Source organism: Durio zibethinus, chromosome 18, assembly GCF_047325235.1.
Source record: "Durio zibethinus cultivar Kanyao isolate XHJ-2024 chromosome 18, ASM4732523v1, whole genome shotgun sequence".
Classification (NCBI taxonomy): Eukaryota; Viridiplantae; Streptophyta; class Magnoliopsida; order Malvales; family Malvaceae; genus Durio; species Durio zibethinus.
The window spans coordinates 22,864,510-22,887,293 of NC_143179.1; the positions used below are offsets into that span (position 1 = coordinate 22,864,510).

The 22,784-nt window shown below is 34.6% G+C and overlaps 4 protein-coding genes across 7 annotated transcripts; 1 reads left to right on the forward strand and 3 right to left on the reverse strand.

Moving 5' to 3' along the window:
- Window positions 1-708: 708 nt before the first annotated feature.
- On the reverse strand, window positions 709-2,708 carry LOC111300089 (V-type proton ATPase 16 kDa proteolipid subunit-like). The gene is made up of 3 exons (XM_022895709.2): window positions 2,476-2,708; window positions 2,106-2,391; window positions 709-1,159 (listed from the first exon to the last, which is right to left on the reverse strand). The coding sequence occupies exons 1-3, from the start codon at window positions 2,552-2,554 to the stop codon at window positions 1,027-1,029; spliced, it is 498 nt and encodes a 165-aa protein (XP_022751444.1). The 5' UTR covers window positions 2,555-2,708; the 3' UTR covers window positions 709-1,026.
- A 712-nt stretch (window positions 2,709-3,420) lies between these two features.
- Window positions 3,421-5,732, reverse strand: LOC111300810 (polyprenal reductase 2-like). Its single transcript, XM_022896424.2, has 6 exons — window positions 5,456-5,732; window positions 5,023-5,372; window positions 4,355-4,589; window positions 3,903-4,001; window positions 3,736-3,807; window positions 3,421-3,647 (listed from the first exon to the last, which is right to left on the reverse strand). Exons 1-6 carry the CDS (start codon window positions 5,663-5,665, stop codon window positions 3,543-3,545), a joined length of 1,071 nt encoding a protein of 356 aa, XP_022752159.2. The 5' UTR covers window positions 5,666-5,732; the 3' UTR covers window positions 3,421-3,542.
- A 6,597-nt stretch (window positions 5,733-12,329) lies between these two features.
- On the forward strand, window positions 12,330-16,473 carry LOC111300812 (NAC domain-containing protein 37-like). Of its 4 annotated transcripts, XM_089748010.1 has the most exons (5): window positions 13,769-14,150; window positions 14,358-14,534; window positions 14,762-15,033; window positions 15,761-15,853; window positions 15,986-16,473. In XM_089748010.1, exons 1-5 carry the CDS (start codon window positions 14,144-14,146, stop codon window positions 16,346-16,348), a joined length of 912 nt encoding a protein of 303 aa, XP_089604136.1. In that variant the 5' UTR covers window positions 13,769-14,143; the 3' UTR covers window positions 16,349-16,473. The 4 variants fall into 4 exon arrangements, with proteins under 4 accessions (XP_089604135.1, XP_089604137.1, XP_089604136.1 ...); XM_089748009.1 differs by lacking the exon at window positions 13,769-14,150 and adding an exon at window positions 12,330-12,421 and having other exon boundaries at window positions 15,761-16,473; XM_089748011.1 differs by lacking the exon at window positions 13,769-14,150 and adding an exon at window positions 12,689-13,157 and having other exon boundaries at window positions 15,761-16,473.
- Window positions 16,474-21,714: 5,241 nt separating this feature from the next.
- LOC111300090 (histone H1-like) lies at window positions 21,715-22,752 on the reverse strand. Its single transcript, XM_022895710.2, has 2 exons — window positions 22,489-22,752; window positions 21,715-22,401 (listed from the first exon to the last, which is right to left on the reverse strand). The coding sequence occupies exons 1-2, from the start codon at window positions 22,669-22,671 to the stop codon at window positions 22,006-22,008; spliced, it is 579 nt and encodes a 192-aa protein (XP_022751445.1). The 5' UTR covers window positions 22,672-22,752; the 3' UTR covers window positions 21,715-22,005.
- Window positions 22,753-22,784: the final 32 nt, after the last annotated feature.

Sequence of the window (22,784 nt, forward strand, 5' to 3'; positions counted from 1 at the left end):
AGCTCGAGATTTCTCATGCTCTATCAGTTTCATGCTCAATTTTCCACGAGCCGTAATCTAACAATAACCATGAAATCAAAGAATAAAAATGAATAGACCCAAAATCCAAAGCAATGAAAACATATTTCAGATAGAAGTTTTAACTATTAATTTTCTTGGTTTGTAATGCCTAATCAATAACCAAAGTAGAAAATCATAATTCATGCTCGGTCAACCTTTTTCCAGCAAGCTAAAAATGGTCATGCATGGGTTTCTTCCCCTACCTGGAACCCGATACCTCTAAAACTTATGCAAAAGATTGAAAGAGTGGAGGAAATGGAGTTATACATGGCAAAACTCATTGTTTACGGCATTGATTAACTGTGATAAAACCCAATTAAAGTACAAAGAGAATAACACGATGACCAAAGTTTCAGTGTAAAGTAAAAAGAGCGGTCATCTTAGATTTTTCACTGGCCTGGCTACCTCTCAATTCAATTCAATAAGAAACATGAAGTTTCTCTCCAACTTTTTACAAGGGGAAAGGGGATTTTCCTTAATTATTTATAATTTTATTCTCGTTACAATTATGGAATGTGAATCAAGGATGCTGATTCCTGATTGAGAAAAAAAAAGGAAGGCAATTTTATGCTTCTTGCTATAACCAGATTAAGAAACTGAGAATGAAAAAAGCATTTAGATTAAGATAGAGAAAGTGGGAAGAGGGGAAGCTGAAAGTAGAACTTCATTATAGCAATGCCATTAGTCATAGCAACATGATCAGAGACAGAAATGAATGGTCTTAACATTACATTGAACATACATGTAGATTACAGCAATAGGTAACAAAAATGTAAAACAAGATTTGTTTTAAATTAAATCTATCTTCTAATCATACAAACACCATGGAAGCACTTAAAGAAAATTCATGAATGAGTTCAAATTAACAACTTAAAAATGCTTTTAACTGCAGCAAGCTAGAGGCTCGAATAGGAGACAGCCAAGTTTCGCCAACTAGCAACAACCCAAGTCTCAGAACCTTGCACTCTATTCTGCTCGTGATTGACCAGCCCGGGAAGAGAGAATGATGCCGACAATGAGTCCATACAGAGCCAAAGCCTCAGCAAAAATAAGAATGAGAATCATTCCAACGAAAAGCTTTGGCTGTTGGGCATTGGCCCTGCAAATAAATGCACAGAAAAACTAAATCAAACAACGCACATTCTCACAATTGCAATGAATCTAGAAACCGAAGATAAAGCAAAAACCTTGAGAACATATCACTTACAATTTTTTTTTACTACAATACTACAATTGTCTAATCCGATAACAAAATTATGTACCATATCAAATTTTGGTGGACCTACATAATTCTAAATTGTGATTGATTAATTGTACTACAATCATTGTAAGTGAAATGGCCCCAAAACGTTTTGCAATAAAAATAATGCACATAAATATACAAGTAAACAAGAGAAATGAACATAAAATAATGCACATAAATATACAAGTAAACAAGAAAAATGAACATTGATTATCCAGCTGAGGCATCCTAACAGACCGGTAGATTTGAACCTTTCCTACGTGACCCGATCAATTCATTCACTAACCATCTCTTTTCATTGCTCAACTCTTTGACAACATGAAAAACCCATTGTTCAACTCTTTGACAACATGAAAAAAACCAAAAGCTCTGCCCTCCCTCTCCATCTATCCATGGGATGGAAGCAGGGGTCCAAGAGTTTTATAAAACATTCTTGGTGGAAAAAAACGTGAATGAAAGATCCCACTGAATTGAATTGGATCCATGAATCTATAAATACCTTAATTGAATCAAAATAAACTACATTTTATGTAACAAGTAAAATTCCAACTAATCAAGGTTCAAATTAACTCAACAAGAACAATTCGCCAATATAGTTCATCAGAATTTGTAAGTGAAAAGCCAACCATATGCTCACAGTTATTATGACAAAACATTAATGTAATTCCGTCAGTTGCAGCCAAATCCTAAAACTAAATCACCTCCTGTTATTACAGATTTTACTATGCCCTAAATTCAATTACCTGAATTGAAAAGGCAAATACCAAAATCAAAGAATTACAAGAAAGTTAGCCAACAATACCTGACGCCAGCATCGCCGACGATTCCAATAGCCATGCCGGCAGAGAGACCAGCGAGGCCACAAGCAAGACCAGAGGAAAGATGAGCATAGCCATCGAAAAGGTAGTAAGATTTGGCCTTTGGGTTAATCCCAGTGCTTATAATAACCGCAATAATCAACCCATAAATACCTAAAACTCCAGCCATAACAACGGGGACGATTGATTTCATCACCAGCTCTGGCCTCATCACTCCCATCGATGCCACTCCGACTCCACTCTTCGCCGTTCCATAAGCAGCTCCCATACCTGAAAAGACAAACCAATTGGATAGGGAAATTAGCAACGACAAAAAAAAAAAGAAACTTTTTGGATTTAGGGTTAGGTTTTTACAGGAGAAAACCAGGGCAGCAGCGGCGCCGAGGAAGCCAAAGAAAGGAGCAGATTCATCGCCGCTGAACGTGGACGACATTTTAGTTATTTAAAATTTCACCGACGATTTGAAGAGATTTCGGGAACTTTGATCGGTGGATTTCCGATTTCTTCAGTGATCAGAGACACAGAGCGAAGAGGAACTATAAATTTCTTCGTGGACCTACGTGAACGTGATCGTCGTGCAAACGTGTCCTGGTTTTTGGGACTGTTTTGGGCTAAAAAGCTTCAATTTCATGGGCTATTGGGACCTGTCTTGGGACATGACTTGGGCCTCATTTGGGTGGAATAAGATAAATTTTTATGGGCATGCTTTGGGCTTAAACTGGGTTGAAGTTTTACATATAAAATGAATAAAATTGTATATGATATATTAATATTTATAAAATTACCCATATTCAATTTTGATAAAATTAAACTCGAACTAGAAAAACTCAACTTATAAAACGAATTAAGTTCAAACATCCTAATATTGAACTTAAGTAACTCAAAAATTTAATTAAGTTTTTAAATTTTAATATACTTTTATTATTTTAATTATAAAATTACTATTTTACTCCTATATATATCAATTTAAATTCAAACTTAAATTCGAACACATAATCAAGTTTAAAATCAAATAAGAAAATTAAATTCATTTTTATTAAACTAACAAATTGAACAAAATTAAATAATTTGATTTTTATCTCAAATCAAGTTTGAGTTTGAAAATTAAAACTCGAACAAACTTAAACTGAGTTTAAAGCAATTAATTTTGAGTCAAACTCGACCTTCTCATTGTATAAATTCGACTCGGCTCAATTACAATCCTAAAAGTGAGTGATTTGAAAGCTGTTCAATCCAATGTAAGAGCTAATGATAATGTCCAACAACAATTCTCTTTTTGCTTTGGGTTTGGAGTTATCACATAAAAACATAGCCATCTTCACATTTTAGTAACCTAGTTATTATTAAACAAAAAGGAATTACAGACAATACTAGAGCTAACTGATTTACAACATAATACATCAAAACTTTGTCCCTTGGAACTAATATACATATGGAAGAATGGCCCACCGGTTAAGTGGGTAGTCCTCGAACTTCTTGAGGTACCACCGGTGGGTTTCTGCTGCAGCAAATGCAAGATTAGCCACCTGCAGCAGTTACCACAAATGACTCATATGAAGGGGCAATGAATCTAATATTCTACATGGTTGAGTAAAGTGGATGAGTAGAAAATACCACAAAAACCATAAGTAGCCATATGGTGAAGTCAGCTCCTCCGCTCGCAACCAATAGGCCAGCATATATTATCTGTACAGAAGAAAGGAAGCAATGGTCATAACTTTGACAGCAAGCAAGGCATGATATAGCAAGTATCCGTTAGAAACAGAGAGAAAGAGGATCACCATCTCAGCTAAATAGTGTGGACTTGAGACAATCTCAAACCAATCACCATGTGGAATCGCATATTCAGCAGTTTGATCTCTGTGTTCTCTAAGTGAACCCTGATTAAAAGCCAGTAACTAAATCAGCATCTGGATTTGTACAAGCCAAAAGCCATAGATCAATTTGCTCCATTCCAAAAAAGTTTTTTAAAAAAATTGAATCCTTGTGTTCACCCCATCTTGTTTAAACCTTAATATAGCTTTTATTTTCACAATATCGTTTAGGACAACCTAAAACTTGGGTATTAAAACAAATCATCAATATCAGTTCTTGCATATTGAATTCATTTAATCCTCCAAAATCACGATAGAATGATGTATATAGATAGTAAAGTTTTGAATTTTTCAAAAGTTCCAGGTTTTTCAGTTAGAGAGAGGTCAAGAAATTGATTTACACAGGAGAAAACACCTACAAGAATTGCATGACAACAATATTGATGGAGCCATCCCCAAGCAAATATAGCAGCACCAGCCCATTGGCACCATCCAAGCCTTGTGATAGGCTTCACATATCCCCACAAATCAAAATCTGTAATCGACAACATATCTTGGCCTTCAACATTAAGTTCAGCTACCTGATTAGCTGCAAAATTAACAACCTCCAGTGCACAAAATGTACAGAGTGACAGAGGTGCTGCTGTATAAAAACTGCCAAATGCAATCATCATTCAATCAGAACTAAATGCAATCTACATTTTTAACCAAGGTTTACAAGGAAATTTAAGATTATTAACTGCAAGCAATTAGAGAGGCCTTGAAACTAATATTCATTGTACAAAATTATCATGCTTATGCATCAACTTACCATACTCAGCAAAAAAAAAAACCACTCTTTTATAGTCAATCTTCCAGACACTGTCCAAAATATAATAATAAAATTTTGATCAACAACAGAAACATATTAATTACTAAATTCTATTTCTTATTGCCAGCTTTCCCATCCCTATATTGTTAATTAAAATGATTTTTTTTTTTATAAAGTACACTAATTTTCACAAGCTTTAATCAACAAAGAATCACACAATTCAACAATGGCAATTCATAGGGAAAATGAACTTATCAAATGTGTTCAGAAACTCACTAGAGACCAGTCAAGTATCCAAAAATGTGCATTCGAGCAGAAGGACTATAGTTGAAAACATGAAAGGTCTCATTAAGACGCCTCAGAACATGAACTTCCATCAACAACAACAAGAACGCAGACTTCCAAACATTGAATCTGTCATCAGCCGAGGGAAAACGAGACTTGTGCAAGGAAAAGACATGTGACCCTCCAGTTAAGTGACTTGCAGCTGCAGAGTCACTCAATGACTCAGCACTTAAAGGTGCAACTTTGTACGCAAAGTACCAAGTTCCCATTAACAACATTGTAGTCCAAACCACACCCAACATATAAAAGTGTAGAAAGAAGCTCTGCGGAACTGTGAACTTCTACATCAGCACAAAAACCAAGAAACAAAATAAATTGTTTGAAAAATGAAAAGATGGTAAAAAAATAAGGAGCTGGTTCTTACATGGGATGAAGGCGGCATAATCTTGCCCCTCTTGGCAAAGCCTAGTAAGAGTGTACGAAATGAATTGAGATGTGAAGAAGGGAGTGAAGCGATGAGGATAGGAAGAGTTCCGGCCATCCATCCCGCTCTTAGAAGCCAAACAAGGCCTGTTTTGGTGGTGCTTATTGACTGCAAAGTAAAGGGTTCCATCAAAATTCCAAGAACTTTCATTTTGAGAGTTGGGTTCGCCGGCGAAGAGGGGAAAATGAGAGTACGAGCAGGATTTCGTAACGTGTCAACGACGTGGCGTGAGGGTGTAAAAGTGATTTGGGCGTTTAGTTGAACAGTAAAAAATAGGGCCAGGAATCTGATGACAGCCCAAATGCCATAGTTGGCTTTTGGATAAAGAGGGATAGAGAAAATAGGGCCAGAAATCTAAAGGTAGCCCAAAGCCAGTCCGTCCTTTAACGAAATCATTTGTGAACTTTGATCATCAAGCATATAAATTTACTTGAATCGATTCGAAAAAGAAATGTACTAAACAAAATTTAAGAATCTATTATCGTTTAACCGAAAAATAATGGCGGGCTAATAATGAAAAAGGAAACTATACTTTGTCTATACTAACAACCTTGAAATTGTATTGGATTAGAGTGAAACATGCACGAATGCTTCACATCTAATGCATTGTGATTAAGTTTAGGATAAAAAAGATGGTTTTTACATCATTCTATTATCTTTTCATCATTGTATTCAGTAAAACTTGTACATCACAAAAATGTAATCCTTAATTCACAATTTAAAAGAGCCTCAAAAAGTGGACTTTTAACACATCTTCATCGATTGTACTTATTGAGCAAATTGTTATAATGAACATGTAATCCATGGAAATCGTTTTCGTGCACAATCCATGGAAGGAGCCACACGTTCACCATGGGAAAATCATGTATTTTTTCAAGCCAAGTAACGATGTTTGGGGCCTTGAGGGGCCAGGAGTAAGCATGCAAAAGGAACACCCCCCCCCCCCCCCCCCCCCACACAAAGAATTGCATCAATGGCGAAATAATTATAGGGAGTAGTGTGGAGAAACCATCCAAGTGTTATCCACAAACTTTTGTTTGATGAGTCCAATTTGTTCTTATAGCATATGAATATGGAAGATCATATATGGACAATTTTCATGAAATGTCATCACAATATCTTGATGATCCCCATGGCCATAATATTGGCCTATTGCCTTTGCTTTTGATTTCAATGATGGCTCCATCAATTTTTAGAACTAGGAAATATTCTAAGAAAACCTATTTATGGTCTATGTAATTATTGATCGAAACCCTTTTTCATTTTTATGCCTACACTCGAAAATCACAAAGTAATTGAACAAATAAAAATATAGCAAAATATGAAGAGCATATTGTAAAGAATTTGGAATTAAGAATGACTCAAATTTGATAATTTTATACACAACAGAGATCTAGCAAGTCAATTCATACGCGTTGTAATCGATGTGAATTGGACGCCCACTTCCATCCCCAAAAAACTCTGATCTGATCATGAACCACAGGACAGTGCCCAAGTCCCATTGTAAACCAGCACCTCTTTTCAGGACCCCCTCGGCTTACCTGTGACCATCATGGCATCTGTTTCTTCCCCCCAATTCTTTCCCAATCAATGGCCCATCTTCACCCCATATTTGAGAGCTCCCTGTTGAAAAATTTGGCCTCATTGATAGCCTATCCGATATCCATCCAAATCATCCAATGTAGTAAATTTTAACCACCTGTTGTCCATCTGGAAAGACATTACAGGCCGCCAATTAATGAACATATGACTCATGGTAAAAGGGTAAAAACATGTGCCTGCTGTGTAATTCCCCAGGATGACTACTGGACTTATGGGGTTCTTGACTTCTTGTTTCTTGTCAGCTGCAACTTCCATTTTCCTAAAGCCTGGCTGTCATTGAAAACCTGAGCCTGTCATTGTTCCACATCATATGCTTTCATTTCTTCTTAATAGAAAGTTCAACCTTCAACACTACTACTCCTCTTTCACTATATCTTCCTCTCACAATCATTCTAATATCAGAAATCCTGGTAACTACAATATTATGCAAACCATTTGACAGAGAAAGTGTTTGTTTGGGTGCATTTTCAATCAATCAATATCTTTTCCAAAATATATATGATAACAATGTACAAATTAGCCACAGGATATCCATTCTAATTCACATAATGGTCAATCATCATCTCATAGAATGACATAACTTTTTTTTTTTATTAAATATCCCCAAAAATATAGAAAAGTTTGGGAAAAAAAAACTTAATATTTTTCAATTTCCACCAAAAGGGTCCAAAACTTTTGATTTTAATCATAGTCTCCTTAGTGAAAAATGCATGTATTATATATGGAGTCTAGAAAAGTAGTGTATTTGATTTCATTGTGAATACAAATGTTAGAATTAATGCCTACAAGGGGTGCAATCATGGTTGATGTCCCTGGAAAGAAGCTTGTGTTTCACAGCTTAGAAGAAAGAGTGGAAGAAAGAGTACTGTTGATCAGTTATGAGTGTAGTTCAAGAGTTTGGTTAAAACCATTGATTTGTTTTTTCTTTTTCCTTTTTGTTTTGATGAATAGAAAACTAGGAAAAGGTTTCACCAACCATTGTCAAAGCTTAAAAGAAAAAAAAAAAAAATCTTGCAACAAACAAAAACTTGGAAGGTTAAGGTGTTGTTTTTGGATCGAGAAAGAGAAAAAGAGATGAGTTTGGAGGGTGGTCGATGTCAAAAAAAAGGTTTAAGATCCTGATAGGACCCCTCTAGGATCTCCCTTTGCTGGTTACGCTAACTCTTATCTCCCTAAATAAATATATTTTTATTTTTTTATCAAATAAATAAAAATAATAAAAATTATCTCACTTTTAAAATCAAGATAAACCAACTCATAAAAAAATTTATAAACTTTTTTTAAAACTTTTCTATTAATAAAATGTTATAAATATTTAAAACTGAATATTTTACCTTCAAACTCTAAACTTTAGTCATTTAGGTGAACTGCTAGTGACATTTTTCTTTCCAAGGGGATTTTTATAAGTTACTAGTATATTAATATTGCTGTTAGAGGAAGGAGAAGAAGAGAGTGAGTGAGAGAAAGGTTCTTTGGGCTCACCACCCCTCATTTCATGGTGGCCGTGGGACCCGCAAGGAGGGGACTAATTCAATGATGCGGTCCGCCTCATGATTGGAGACCACGGCCGACCCACCACTGTCCTACGTGGACTATGCGTCCACTTCTCTAGCCATTCACTGTAGCCCAGCTTCCCAATTCTCAGCTCCTCCTTTACATATTTCATCCCTCGTCCCGATTGATTCTTTGTTTTCGGCCATTATACTATTGCTTAATTAAACTTAAAGATTATAGTATATGCATCCCAAATTGCTTTAGCAACCTATGTATGTATTTCTTAATAAGATTTAAATTTTTAAATAAAAAATATTATTTATAATACAATAAAAATATTCTTATGTTTTGATTGGATTTAATTTGCTTGAAATGCACGGCCCAGGATACATTTAAAATTTTATATTTAAAAATACTTCTTGCAAAATTGAATTTTATTTGATAAAAAATTTATTTTTACCAATTATTGTGTGCAATATACATTTATTATTATTATTATTATTATTATTATTATTATTATTATTATTATTATTACATTTCAAATCTTACCAACTTCTTAGATTGGTTGCCTACGTGCGAAACGTTTGCCTCTTCCGAATAATATACATTAATTTGGAACAACAAATATGTTTTTCAAAGGAAAGAGAATAAGACGTAAAAAAGATGGTTGAGGTACTTTTGTTTTAGTCCGCGATGAGAAAATATAACGAATAAACCAAATAATTTGTATTCTAATTTAGCATCAATATGTGACACGTACCACATGCTTGATTCCAAATTACTCATCATCTTTTTATAAAGTTAGCCAATTTTTCAAGCCATATATCTCATGCGTCCAATGGGGTTTTCTCCGTGTAAAATCATGCACCATCCCAGTCAATTAAATTATAATAAAAAAATTAAGATTCTAATACTCTAATAACAGATTATACAACTGTTAATAAATTACGTATATATAAAATATATTTCACATATATATATATATGGATTTTTTTTAACATTATAGAATTTATTTCATTAATTTATAATAAAATCTTTGTTTGGAATAAAAAAGAAAGAGATGCTACGATATCAAACTGGATGCCTTGGCTTTGTATATATTTTTCTAATTTAGGGATAGATTATGCCGACCGTAACCCACTTTCATGATAGCAGTTTAGTATCAATCAAGAATTATGAGATGAAGCCACCACTTTGAGATCAGGCCCTTTTTTTTTTTTCGGCCAATCGAATCAAGCCTTTTTGAGTTGATCCTTTTCAAAATGTGTTCTTTAAGTCTTAACCCTGGCTGGACCGCTTGAATATTTTGGTGGAATGTCTATAGTGGCCTGTCGATTGCTGCTTAATGCTGATGTTTCATAATTAATTTAGTATTGAGAAATTAGTTTTAGTTTTGTTATATGCCCGACCAACGCCTTGATCATCAAATTAGTTTAATCCGTAATTGTCGGTTATCGAGATAACGATTAACTCAATTAAGTTTATACTTATATAATATTAAATTAATTAATTAATTATATCAACACAAATCAATTATTAATTGATCACATCAACGTCATTCCATTTCATAAAAAATAAAATTAGAATACAAGTACATCATTCTAACCATTCTATTCACTCTTACTTTTGCTTCCTACCTTCTCTTTCTCTATACTTTCATTTGCTTATTATATTTCACTGACTTAAGCGTCAAAATATATCTTGAAATTCTACTCCAAATGTTTCTTAACCATTCTTTATTTTACAAATCACTCTAGTCTTCAAGTCATTTTTCAAATCAGCTTCCATCAAACCTAATTACCATACTTAAAATACCATCAGCAAGTTTTTTGATAAAATGATAAGTAAAAAATACAATAAAAATGAAGTATATTACATTTCATATAAAAATTAACAAATTAAATCAAATATATGATTAATCAATAAGTCGATATATAATTATATAAATTTAATATAAAAGTATACAAAATTTACGCATGATAAAACTTAATCTGTAATTGATTTTCTTATATAAGATTAAAAAATTTACATGGTTAGTTTTTTTTTTTTTTTTTGTTAATAACTTGATTGAGATAAGCTTCATTTTAAAAATCAGAGAGAGATGGGCAAAGTTAAAAAGGGGGAAACTGAGTGGAAGGAGGGGTCTTCCCTGACGATATATTTTTGTCTTTCTTTTGTTTATCTTCTACGTAAAGAAGGATGTCAATCCACCAACCGTATCCGCCACGTGGCTTCCAGGTTTTCCTCAGCGTACGTTTTCTGTGTTCCTTCTGCAGAATACTTGTCATAAAATCATTTGAAGGCCGTATTCCTACTTGAAATGACTAGAATATCCCTAAAAGTGAGGGCTCATCTACTTTTAGAGTGCCCTTCGCCAGTTCACAGTTTTGGGGGTTTTGGTAAATTAATGAAAGCGGGAAGCCATGCGAGCCGCGAGCTGGGAGCCGACAGCGGGGTGGGAAAGAGTGACAGCGTGGACGGAGGGTTCTTTGGCGGCAACACGTGGCCAACGTTGTCTTGATGTATGCCAACGTGGCAGGTGTGTAAGAAGGTTTGAAAACGAAAAGGTTAATGAGAAGGGAAATTATTGGAATATATCGTGAGAATTTTACGATATGTTAAGGATTGGGAAGTTGCAAAAACAACAATAATAATGCCAAGGTAATCGTAGATTAGTAACAGCGGATGTGTTCCTATTTTATTTACAAGATATAAATATAAAAAAAATTATATTTGATGTATTAATAATTTTTATTATTTTCTAAAATTTCACTTTATTAGTAAATAAAATTATAAATGCGCACATTTTTTAAAATAAATATTAAAAAGTTATTTATATTTATTAAAAAATGTTTTTATAATTAATTTCATAAATTTATACACTTTTAATTTTGTTAAAAGGTGTTACTTTGTAGTTAATTAATATTTTATACGCAGTTAATGCTGTAAATATGAAAATTTTAATTTGAACATCCTAATATTTTAGATAAGAGTATTGATGTTCTGATTAACAAGTTGCATGTTTCTTTCTTTATTTTGATTTTTTTGATTTTGTTTTTCTTTTGAAAAATCTAACTAGTTTATTTTTAGTATTTCATTATAACAATGTCTAATAAAGTGTGGATCTCCATGCCAAAGAAAAAAAAAAGAACTTGAAAGTCAAAAAGTAACATATGCTTTATGATTGAATTTCTATTTCTAGAAAAGAAAAGCATATGTTTATGTTCAAATATTTGGAAAAAAAAAATGAGTATTTATTCTAGCATGAATAGCTTGATATGACAACCAACATATGCATATCAAACATGTTAATTACAAGAAGGTACCAAACTATATCCGGCCCATGAGCATAATAAAACCATTGAAATTTCATGGAAATGAAAATGATGTAACTTTTTATATCAAACAATCATTTAATTTATAAATAAAATATTAAACTTAATTTTAATAATTAAAATCATCGTAAATAAAAATAATTAATATATTCACGTTGAAAATTAAGCATGTACATGTGGTATATTGACTTCTCGCGAACGAAATGCAGTAAAAGGTAGAGAAAAAGAGAGGAAAAGGGATTAGAGTAGGAAGTTAGGCATTAGCGTAAGCAACTGGGGACAGGCATCAACCATGCGCAATCGAGCGGTCCTCCCCTCCCCTATCCTCCCCTTTTTATATTCTCTTCATCTCTCTCTCACCCTTTTGTCTCTCTATTCTTCAATTCTCTCCCTTTTCACTTCTTCTTCTTCTTCTTCTTTGTCTTCTTCTTCTTCTTCATTTCTTGTGTCTCAAACGAATAATTAACTCCACCAGGTAAGCTTTTGCATTTGCATGGAAAATTATCTTTCTTTTCAACATTCTCATCTATTCTCAATATTAATGTTTGGTACTGTGTCATGTCACCTTCTTTTTAAAATATTTCCTTCAGCTGTTTATATATATATATATATATATATATATTTGTAAGGCAGCACAATACTTGCCTAGATTACAAATTTGAGTGTCACACTCCAATTTTGTCTCCTTTTCACATAATTTTGTTTGGTCAAATTAAACAAGCTGCACCTTATTACATGGAAGACTAAATATGGCTTATTTCTTTGTCATTTGTGCATTCTGACACTAACCCACCAACCAGTTTTCATATAATTCCTGCTGAACTTGAATTTCAATGGAGATGCAGTTCTTTCCTTTTCCTACTTGAGCAAAACCTAGCTGACAGAAACTAAACCCTGAGTGGCTGAGTAGGAAATTTCCTTTTCACTCTAGCAACTTGTTGACAAAATAACCTTACACGATCTTGACTGATTTCCCCTCCTGAAAACATGAATGTCTTTGACAGAATAACCTTACCAAAATCTGAATAAGTTTAGAGGTCGTTTTTGTATTGGAAACTATGGCTATTTGAGATTTGAGAGGTTTTGTCATTTTGAGGTTAGAATTTTTTCACTCAAAGAAAAGAGGGTCAGACGTGCTATGGAAATTCTCGACAAACAGACAAAGTTGACAGAGTCCATTTCATTTGCCACGAGACACAGCTTCTGCAAGTGCCTCATCAACACTGCTTTTCTTTTCTTTTCTTTTTTCTTTTTCTCTTTATAGTTTTTATCCCTTACTTTTTGTCAGGCCTTGATCCAATGGAAACGGTCTCGCTCTTTTTGCATCTGAAGAAAAAACCTTTTCTCTATCTTTTTTTTTTTTTCTTTCGCTTAAAAACATAGGCATGCTTGATTGTGATAACGTCATCCACCTTGTCCATTCAACTTTCTAATCTGTCGCAGAACAACTCAAAATCCCAAACTCATATGCTTTTATATAGCAATATTATATTTCTTTGATTAATTTATATATATTTTTCAAAAGTAATTTTTGTTTGTTTCAACCCTTTTAATAAAACTCTCTTAAGTTTGTATATATATTCTAGAACCCTTTTTTTAAAAAAATAATTTATTTGTTTATATACTACTAATTTGGGGTGGACTTGGATCTAATTGCATAGTGAAGTGCACTTAAGCTTAAAAACCCTTAAGTGAAATTCAAACGCTAACATCAGGGAGATGAATTTTATTAAATATAGCATAAAATTTCACTAGACTTAAAAGGTTCAATGGATTTTTTTTTTTAATTACAGTTATAATAACATTTATCACTGTTTTTTATCTTATTAGAATTAATTTTATCACCTATCTAAATGGACCCTTAAGTGTTATGAATATAATAGTTTAGTAATGGAAACCCCATTCTTGATGCATCATTTCCACCATTCACCAACACAAGACAACATCATTAGCTCAAACCTCTAGTTGTCCGTTTCCTTGAGAGTTCTGTGCCCCAAACAGAGAGAGAGAGGGCTATGTTTCAACTTCTTTGTTTTGTTTTTTTTAATCATAAACAAGCTCTTATGATTCAATTTTTACCCTTTTCACCTCTTCTCTTTTTGTCCCTAAAAAAAAAAATCATTAATGTCTATGAAATAATGGGTTTTGTTTTGTATCATGCGCTAATTTTAATTTATTTACCTTGAGAGAGATAAACATGGGGGGTGAGTGTTGCTCACTACCAAATGAGCTAGCTAGCTGATGATTATGATAACATTTGTCACCTTTTTTCCCTTTTTTTTTTAAAATTTTTTCTCTCGGTCTTTTAGTTTCTCTCTTCTCTTTTTAAGTTCATTTATTGGTTATGATTTAGAGATGATGATGTAAAAGAGTGGTATAGTGCTAATATTGTGGTGGTGAATTTGATGCAGCAACAAAAGTTATAATGGAGTCAATGGAGTCATGTGTCCCACCTGGATTCCGGTTCCATCCGACCGACGAGGAGCTTGTTGGGTATTATCTCAGGAAGAAAGTTGCATCACAGAAGATTGATTTTGACGTTATCAGAGACATTGATCTCTACAGGATCGAACCATGGGATCTTCAAGGTATAATTATATATATCACTAACATGTTTTTTTTTCTTGTGGTTTTGATCATCTGTTAGGGTTTCTGTTTTGCTGATCAATTCTGCAGTCTGGGTTAAGATCCCAAGTTAGGGTTTCACATTTGCATGAGAGCCTAACAACCCTAGACATGGATGTTAACCTCCATATCTTTATTCTTTTAATAATCATACAAATATATAAGATCTGAATATATTGGTGATAAGCAGAGAGATGCCGGATCGGATATGAGGAGCAAAACGAGTGGTATTTCTTCAGCCACAAGGATAAGAAGTATCCGACAGGAACAAGAACTAACAGAGCAACCATGGCTGGTTTTTGGAAAGCAACAGGGCGAGACAAGGCAGTGTATGATAAATCGAAGCTGATTGGCATGAGGAAGACTCTTGTTTTCTACAAAGGAAGAGCCCCAAACGGACAGAAAACTGACTGGATCATGCATGAATACAGGCTTGAATCCGACGAGAAAGGACCTCCACAGGCAAGCAATCATATAAATTACAATCATTTTTTTTCTCTGATCATCACTTCCTCTTTCTCTCTTTGTCAACAGAGTCGTTAATAAAGTGAAAAAGTTACATCTATTTGTTTTCATGGTCGTCCAACATTCTGAGTAGCTTTGAACAGGCTCTCTTGACTTACTATTTGGAATTTTCTTTTTCAAGTATTTGTGTCCAAACAGGATGATTAGTGCCTGACTGCCTGCCTCGTAATTTCTTCACATGAAACCTAACTTTTAGTGACGAAATAGATGGTTTTTTTTAATAGATTTATGGTTGAATTTGCGCCATTAGACAATTTATTTGAGAAACGGAATCACTTTTTTCCTTTCAACAATGACCATTTCAACTGCAATGTCAACAGAAGTAATCCGATTTCTAGAAAGATGCCAACCACCATCTCTTTTAGTAAAAAAAGTGAATTTTAGTGTAACTTTCATACCACCATCCGATTTCTGGCATGGCCCTTAGATCTCTCCCATTTTCATGAGTTTGTCAAAGGCAAAATTCTATTTCTCCTCTATAGCTTTGATCATAATATCTACTTCTCTTCACCCAACAGAAAGAAACGCTTGCAAAAGCCAAAAGAACATATATTCAAATGGAAGAAGGCTGGGAAAACTTTAATCTTGTTGGTGCAAGAAAATTATCTGAAAGTAATTAAAGCAAATACAAAGCTTTCTGATCTCTTATCTCAAAGTTTTGCAGGAGGAAGGATGGGTAGTTTGTCGAGCGTTTAAGAAGAGAACCACTGGTCAAAAGAGCATTGAAGGGTGGGACTCAAGCTACTTCTATGATGAAGTAAGTGGTATTAGCTCCGTGGTTGATCCAATCGATTACATCTCGAGGCAACCCCAGAAATTTTTACCCCAAAATTTCTCGTGTAAGCAAGAAACAGAAGCAGATAATCTAAACTTTATCTACTCTGATCAGTTTGTACAGCTTCCTCAGCTAGAGAGCCCATCTCTGCCATTAATAAAGAGGCCAAGCTCGATATCTCTAATATCAGAGAGTACAAATTATGAAGAAGAGGATCACCAGAATAGAATGTGCAACAACACCAAGAAAGTGACTGACTGGAGAGCACTTGACAGGTTTGTTGCGTCACAACTGAGCCATGAAGACAGATATGATGGTGAAGGAGTTTCAAGCTTTGACATCAATAATAATAACAACTCAGACATGGCATTGCTGTTATTAGAGAGTAGTGGTAGAGAAGAAGGGAATAAGTTGAACGAGTTCTTGAATCTTTCAAGTTCAGATTGTGATATTGGGATATGCATATTTGATAACTGAAGGAAAAAAAAAAAGAGACATGAAGAGGCTTTTATCGCTTAGTGTTATAAACGTTTGATGCATAATGAGACATATTTTTGTAAAAATATGGTTGTGAAATGAATGAAGAAATTCTTTCTCTCTCACTGAATATTGCATGCAAAGCTACATGTAACATTTTCTTGAGACCTGAGCTCCTAAGCAACGCAAAAGCTTAATTTATTCAGTTTCTCAGAGCCAAAATATATGAGTTTCATCATCGTTGGGACAGTGGTCGGTGTCACTACAGGCAAGGTCTGAACAAACCTAGAAGACATAACTTACATGCTACTATGATTCTTCCTGGCTTACTATATTATATATTTTTTACCCAAATATATATCGCTTGCAAGGGCCATGGTGAAAGGAGAAATGTCAAATTGAATGTGATCTCTCAAGTAGCTTCTCTTTTGTCTCATGCAGCTACTAATTCAAAGCTTCCAATTACTACATTTTGTCTCAAACTTTCAACGACTTAACTTTGTTTATACTCAGATTGGTTTCATTTTCACTACACTACAGGGATTTAGTAAGTTGGGAAATGAAAACAGACTCTTTTTCTCGACTTTAATTTGGTTTTCTTGGCAACCAGCAAACATGATGGAAGATAAGAGTAAGACCAAAGGGAATCTCCATAAGAAAGTAAGAAGACAAATTTATTAGAACAGAAGTTGATTGATTTAAATTGATCAAACATAGACAGCAAGTATGCATCTGGGTGTGGGCTTGGTGGACCCATGGCTTGTCTAGCATGCGCTGGGCACCGTGGCTCCTGTTGGCCATGCCTTGCAATTGTCTTTGAGGACAAATTTTTTTTCATTGACCCTGCTTGTGGCTAGCCTTCCCATGTCCTCTTAGTGCCACACATCAATGAAACCAAACCCACACGATCAACTACATTAATTTTATTTAATTAATAGCAGATAATTACCTTTCATCATAATTAAGAGATAATTAATCACCTTTTTCTCTACAATTGAACCAAGTCCTGAAGCCGTAACATTAATCTGTTTGCTTTTCGAATGTGAGTTTGTGCCCAAATGATTCTCTGATTGGACAAAGAGATATGTTTTGCCGATCTAGCCTTTTTCAGGTGGACCAAACGGTCCAGATTTAAGATCTTTCTTGATTGTAATTGTCTCAATATCATGTTTCTGTACGTGTTTGCAAGTTTGGGATCAAATTATATGCAAAAAAAGCTTCACCAATCAACAGAAACTCAAACCCAGAAAAGAGAACCAAAAAATTTCATCAGAAACAAAACCTTCTAGTAAAGATACCAAACTTTGAGAAATAGACATTTCAATAAAAGTTGACATATCACCTTTTTGCATAATATCTGGCCAAATAGCATCATTCCGACATAATAAATTTGTTGGTGCTGAGCTTTAAGCTGAAGGTTAGAACCCTGAAATTATAAAAAAGAAAAAAAAACGGTTAGGACAAAGATAACGGTAATCTCTACTTTTATATTGTAATCTCTACGTTTATATTTTGACACTCAAATCAAAGGTCGAATAAAAAGAAGTTAGAAAGATAAGAAATTAAGAAAGTAAGGAAAGAGTTAGATTTGATTAATAATACCCGAATGATTTTATTTATAAGTAAAAAGTGAGTGACTTATGAGCAAAATAGTGACGTAACTAAATTAATGTGACGTTATACATATCAGATCGACTTAAAAATAAAAAATAATTTTGATTATCTATTGATAATCTCTAATAAGAAAAAAAGATCAAATTACTTTCAGGACCCACAAATACCCCTAACACAAGTTTTTTTTGTTTTTAAACTTTCATCATGAATGATTAAGCACTTTAGTCTTCAAATTAATGATAATATATAATACCAATTTTGCATTTTATGGGAAGTGGTGTTTGATAATTATCATACCAAATAAAAGAAAAAACCAAATTTAAGATGAATAAATATTCCCTTGACTATGAGTGCTGCATTGTTTTTACTCCAAATCCTTTCAATCTATAGGGCCTTTGAAGTGATCTTATTTCCATGCTGTCTAATTGTTTGTGTTTCTTTGTTTCTTCTTTCCTGGAGAGATAAGTGGGTAATGAATCCATGGTATGTATTTGAATGAGGCTTAATTGGACCCCAACTCACAGGAAACGTCTCAGTCAGTTACCGAAGAAGGCCTCGACCAATCACGTTCCCTTAAATGAGTGCAATAAAGCAATGATGATCAATCACCAGTGCCCAAAAGATTTTTTTTTTTCTTATTGTGATTGTTGCATTTGATTGTAAGCATAAATTTTCTTTCCTTGTTTTCTCTAGAAAACACTGTTACACATGCTTTCTTGAACTTGGTCGGAGTGTACATCTAAGCTTACGGGCCAACCAAGAACTTCTACATTAAATGCTTCCAAGCTTTTTTTTTTTTGTTTTTTTGTTTTTTTAGTTCTGATCACAGTGAGAAGGATGAACATGGATGGCAATTAGTGTGATGGTTGACCAAAACAAAGCATCCCTTTGGAGAACAATGATGCACAATCATAGCACGCAACAAAGCAAACCAGACCCATGTTTGATGAGCTTTTTCATGCAAAAGATAAGGTTGAAAACCTAGAAAAAAAGAATATTAAGAACACCCTTCTCCTCCTTCTTCCACCGTCACCCTCATAGGAATATTATCATAATAAAAATTCAACCTCTCTCTCTCTCTCTCATGATTAAGAAGTGAATACCATATTCAGCCAGAAAATCATCATTTTGGGGAGTATTTGAACCTAGAGATGCCATGTTGACAAAACCTCAATTGAACTTTCACCAATCACATTGCGGAATGTCAATGGGAAAAAGGGGAAATTTCTTTTCTTTATTTTTTTGAAAGGGACATGACAAAGAGCAGCTTCAGTACAATGATGTTGCAGTGATACATATGGAAGACTTATTTGAACTTTGTCGGCAGGGCCAACCCCGATCACCCCCATTCTTCACAATTTAGCCAATAGCTCTCCGCAACACATCATCATATGTCAGTAGAGAGGGTTTGACCTGATCACTCTGGTCGTTCTTTATTAGCTTTTACTAGCCAATTAATCTACATATATCACACTTCCATTATCAACCAAAATTAAAAAAGAAAACTTCAACAAGTATTGCAATGGTAAAAACCTTCCTTGACCTATTATTTTCATTGGTGAAGAACAACTCTCTACCCTGATGTTCTGAAGGGAAGAGCTCTCTCTTTGGAAGGAAGGTTTGTGCTTATAGAATCCTTAAGCTCCTCTGATATATCCGTCTGCCAGCATCAAAAACGTTCATCGATCCTTGGCTTTTCTAGACTGAAAAATTGGTAATATCTCATCTCTTCCTCGAGGACTAGAAAATAAGCAGAAGATGAAGTGCTGAACAAAGTTTCTAAGCGCCTGATGGGCCCTTTCAATTAATATTATACTCTACTAAATGAATTCCTAAAAATCAAACTAATGGGCTACTGCTGGAGACTGATGAAATGAACGTAGGCCTATTAAGTTTGGGCCATTTCACCACGAATTCTCCTGGCAAGATGGATGTCTTTCGGCATGATTGTTACCCTCCTGGCATGGATAGCACAGAGATTTGTATCCTCAAAAAACCAACAAGGTAGGCCTCTGAAGCCTCTTGAAGTGCAAGAACCACATATGGCACTTGAACCTCAAATCCATCTAATGAAAAGTTGTACAACAAAAATATAATCGGGGACTGTGCGTGCATGAACAAAGTGAAACAAAAATGAAACCTGCTTTGAAGATTTAATACCTTGAAGTCTTGTGCGACGTCACGGACAAGACGCTGGAAGGGCAGCTAGCGGATCAACAATTCAGTGCTTTTTATCCTGGTACTTTCGACTTTTACTATGTTGTGCATATTTATTCAATTAACAAAGTCAATTTTTATACTCATCAAATCAATATATGTTCAATTGTTATATCACCACGAAAAAAGAGAAGATTGACATTCAAACTCTTAGCCACAAAACAAGTTTGCCCTTGCTTAGTAGAGGTTCGCCTAACTATCTCCATTAATGTTTCCTTAAAGATATCATTTTACAACAAATTAATTAATTTTTAATTTGTTTGATATCATTCAATGTAATTTACATTGATCTAAAATCATTAATGCAACTCGTGTTCATTCATGATTTCTTCTCGAATTCCATACAAATTTATCATCAATTATTAATTACTTTGATCATATCACTATCATTCCTCTCGTATATAAGTTGAAAAAAAAAGTCTAAACATGACAAAAATGCTTAACCCTCCTCCTTAAAGTTTCTTTAACATTTTTCATAATTCACCTTTTTTAAAAGAAAAATAAAAAAACTCTAAACGCTTAGATTGATTTGAGCGTTAGAACATATTTCCACAAATCAATTTCAGAGTCTCCTTATCATGATTCCTGCTACAAGTACAAATCATCCCTCACACAACGTCCAAATTACCCGTCATTCTACCAAGACCCAAAACTCCATCAACCCACTGTTTAAAAGATTACAACAAATAAGGTAACTAATAGGGCCGGTGCCTTTTTCCAGCAATCTAGATCGCAGAAAAAGGAACAAAGAAATAAACATGCATAAAAAGATACATACCACTGTGAGGTTTCTTGACTCCTCCTGTGGTTGGTGCAGAATTGCTTGCAGCCTTTAAATTGGAAAGGAAGGAAAGATTATTGGACAGCAAAATCTCTTGAATTCTGGTCATACCAATACAAAATAAACACCCCCCCTTTCCCGGCCAAGTTTGTCAAGTAAGAATTTATCATTTTACAGTCAATGCATATCATATACATTGTAAAATTAGTCACCTACTGACAGGTGCACAAGTGCAACGCTCAAGCAACTGTAGAATTTTACAATCTTGAGTAAGGATGATAAACTCACCCATCTTTCAACAAGTGATTAAATTTTCACAATTCATAGTGCCTAGGTTTCAAAGATGCTTTTATGCTTTTTGTTTGCTCTGAGACAAATAGTGCAGAAACAGAATGCTTTATTTTGAAGAAACATCGTTCATATTTCTCACAACGTACATTCTTTTTATCAGGTAAATGAGCAAGACACTGATAACTGAAACCCTCAAAGATTATGGCCAAGGGATGATCTTGACTGCTCTGAACTCTGAAGAATAGAAATTCAAGGCCAAAATCAACCTCCCAAACCTTTTATCAGGTGAATATAGTGATCCTATGATTTAGAACCACTTTCCCAATTTTGGTATAAACAATCACATTGTAGCGCTTTTTTTTTTTTTTTTTCACTTACATTTTAACAAAATTGAGTGAGAACAGCTGCAATAAATTTAGAAAAGGCGCCCACAGGCCCAAACCCCAACCATAGACAAAAAATGTTAAGAATAAAAGGACATATATCAAACAGACTTCATGCCCATTGATCCACCACGAGAGGCCCATCTCTACCTCCCCTGAATTTTGGGATCATGGTATGTAACCTTCATCGTCATTTCAACACATAGAAGTATGGGATTGCCAGCCCTTGTGCAAATTCAACTCATACAAAACACATATTCACCTCTTAATACCAAACTACAAGTAAAACCCAAAGCAAACAAAGTTCTATATTCACAAAGAAACTTCCTGATTACATAAAACCTGAAAACTTTCTAGTTTCTACACTTGTTTTAAGCGGTGGCCTTCATGGCTTTTTTGGCAGCAGGTGACTTGATGGATTTAGGCTGCTTAGGTTTCGCAGGAGTTGATTTCTTCTTAGCACCAACTTTCTTTGCTGGCCTCTTTGCTACCTCAGATTTCTGCGGCATTACAGCTGGTTTAGATTTCTTCTCTGTTCTACCTTTTGTAGCAGTGGCTTTCCCCTTCTTTCCAGTCTCGGAGAGCTTGTAAGAGGCCTTGATCTTTATCAGTTTGCCTCTGGCAGCTGAGTTTTTAAGCTGAAGAGCTAAAATTTTCCTGAAATTCGCTGGAAGCACCGCCTTGTGCTTCTCTTCCATATACTTGGCTATAGCGTATGGACTCGAACCACTCTTCTCGTTTAGAGCCAGCAGCGCCTCCTCAATCATCTGCACAACAATCCACCGTTAATTAAGAAAAAAACTCACATATGATTACAAATTCAACAAACAAAGATTTAAGGAATGAGAAAAAACCTGGAAATAAGGAGGATGAGCAGCAGTTTTTGGTTGCTTACTCTTTTTCTCCTTTGGAACTTTTGGTTTTTTCTCCTTCGGAGCTTTGGGTTTCTTCTCCTTGACAGGCTTCTCCGCCGGCTTTGGCTCTTCTGCTTCCGGTGGCTGCTCAGTAACCGAAACGTCAGGTTCAGCGGTGGCCATGTGTAATCACAGTAACCAAGCAGATGCGATTAAGAAAGATTCACAGTAACAAGGAAGAATCTAGAGAAACGGTTCTGCTTTGATATTCGATGGAAAGGACACTCGGGGAATTT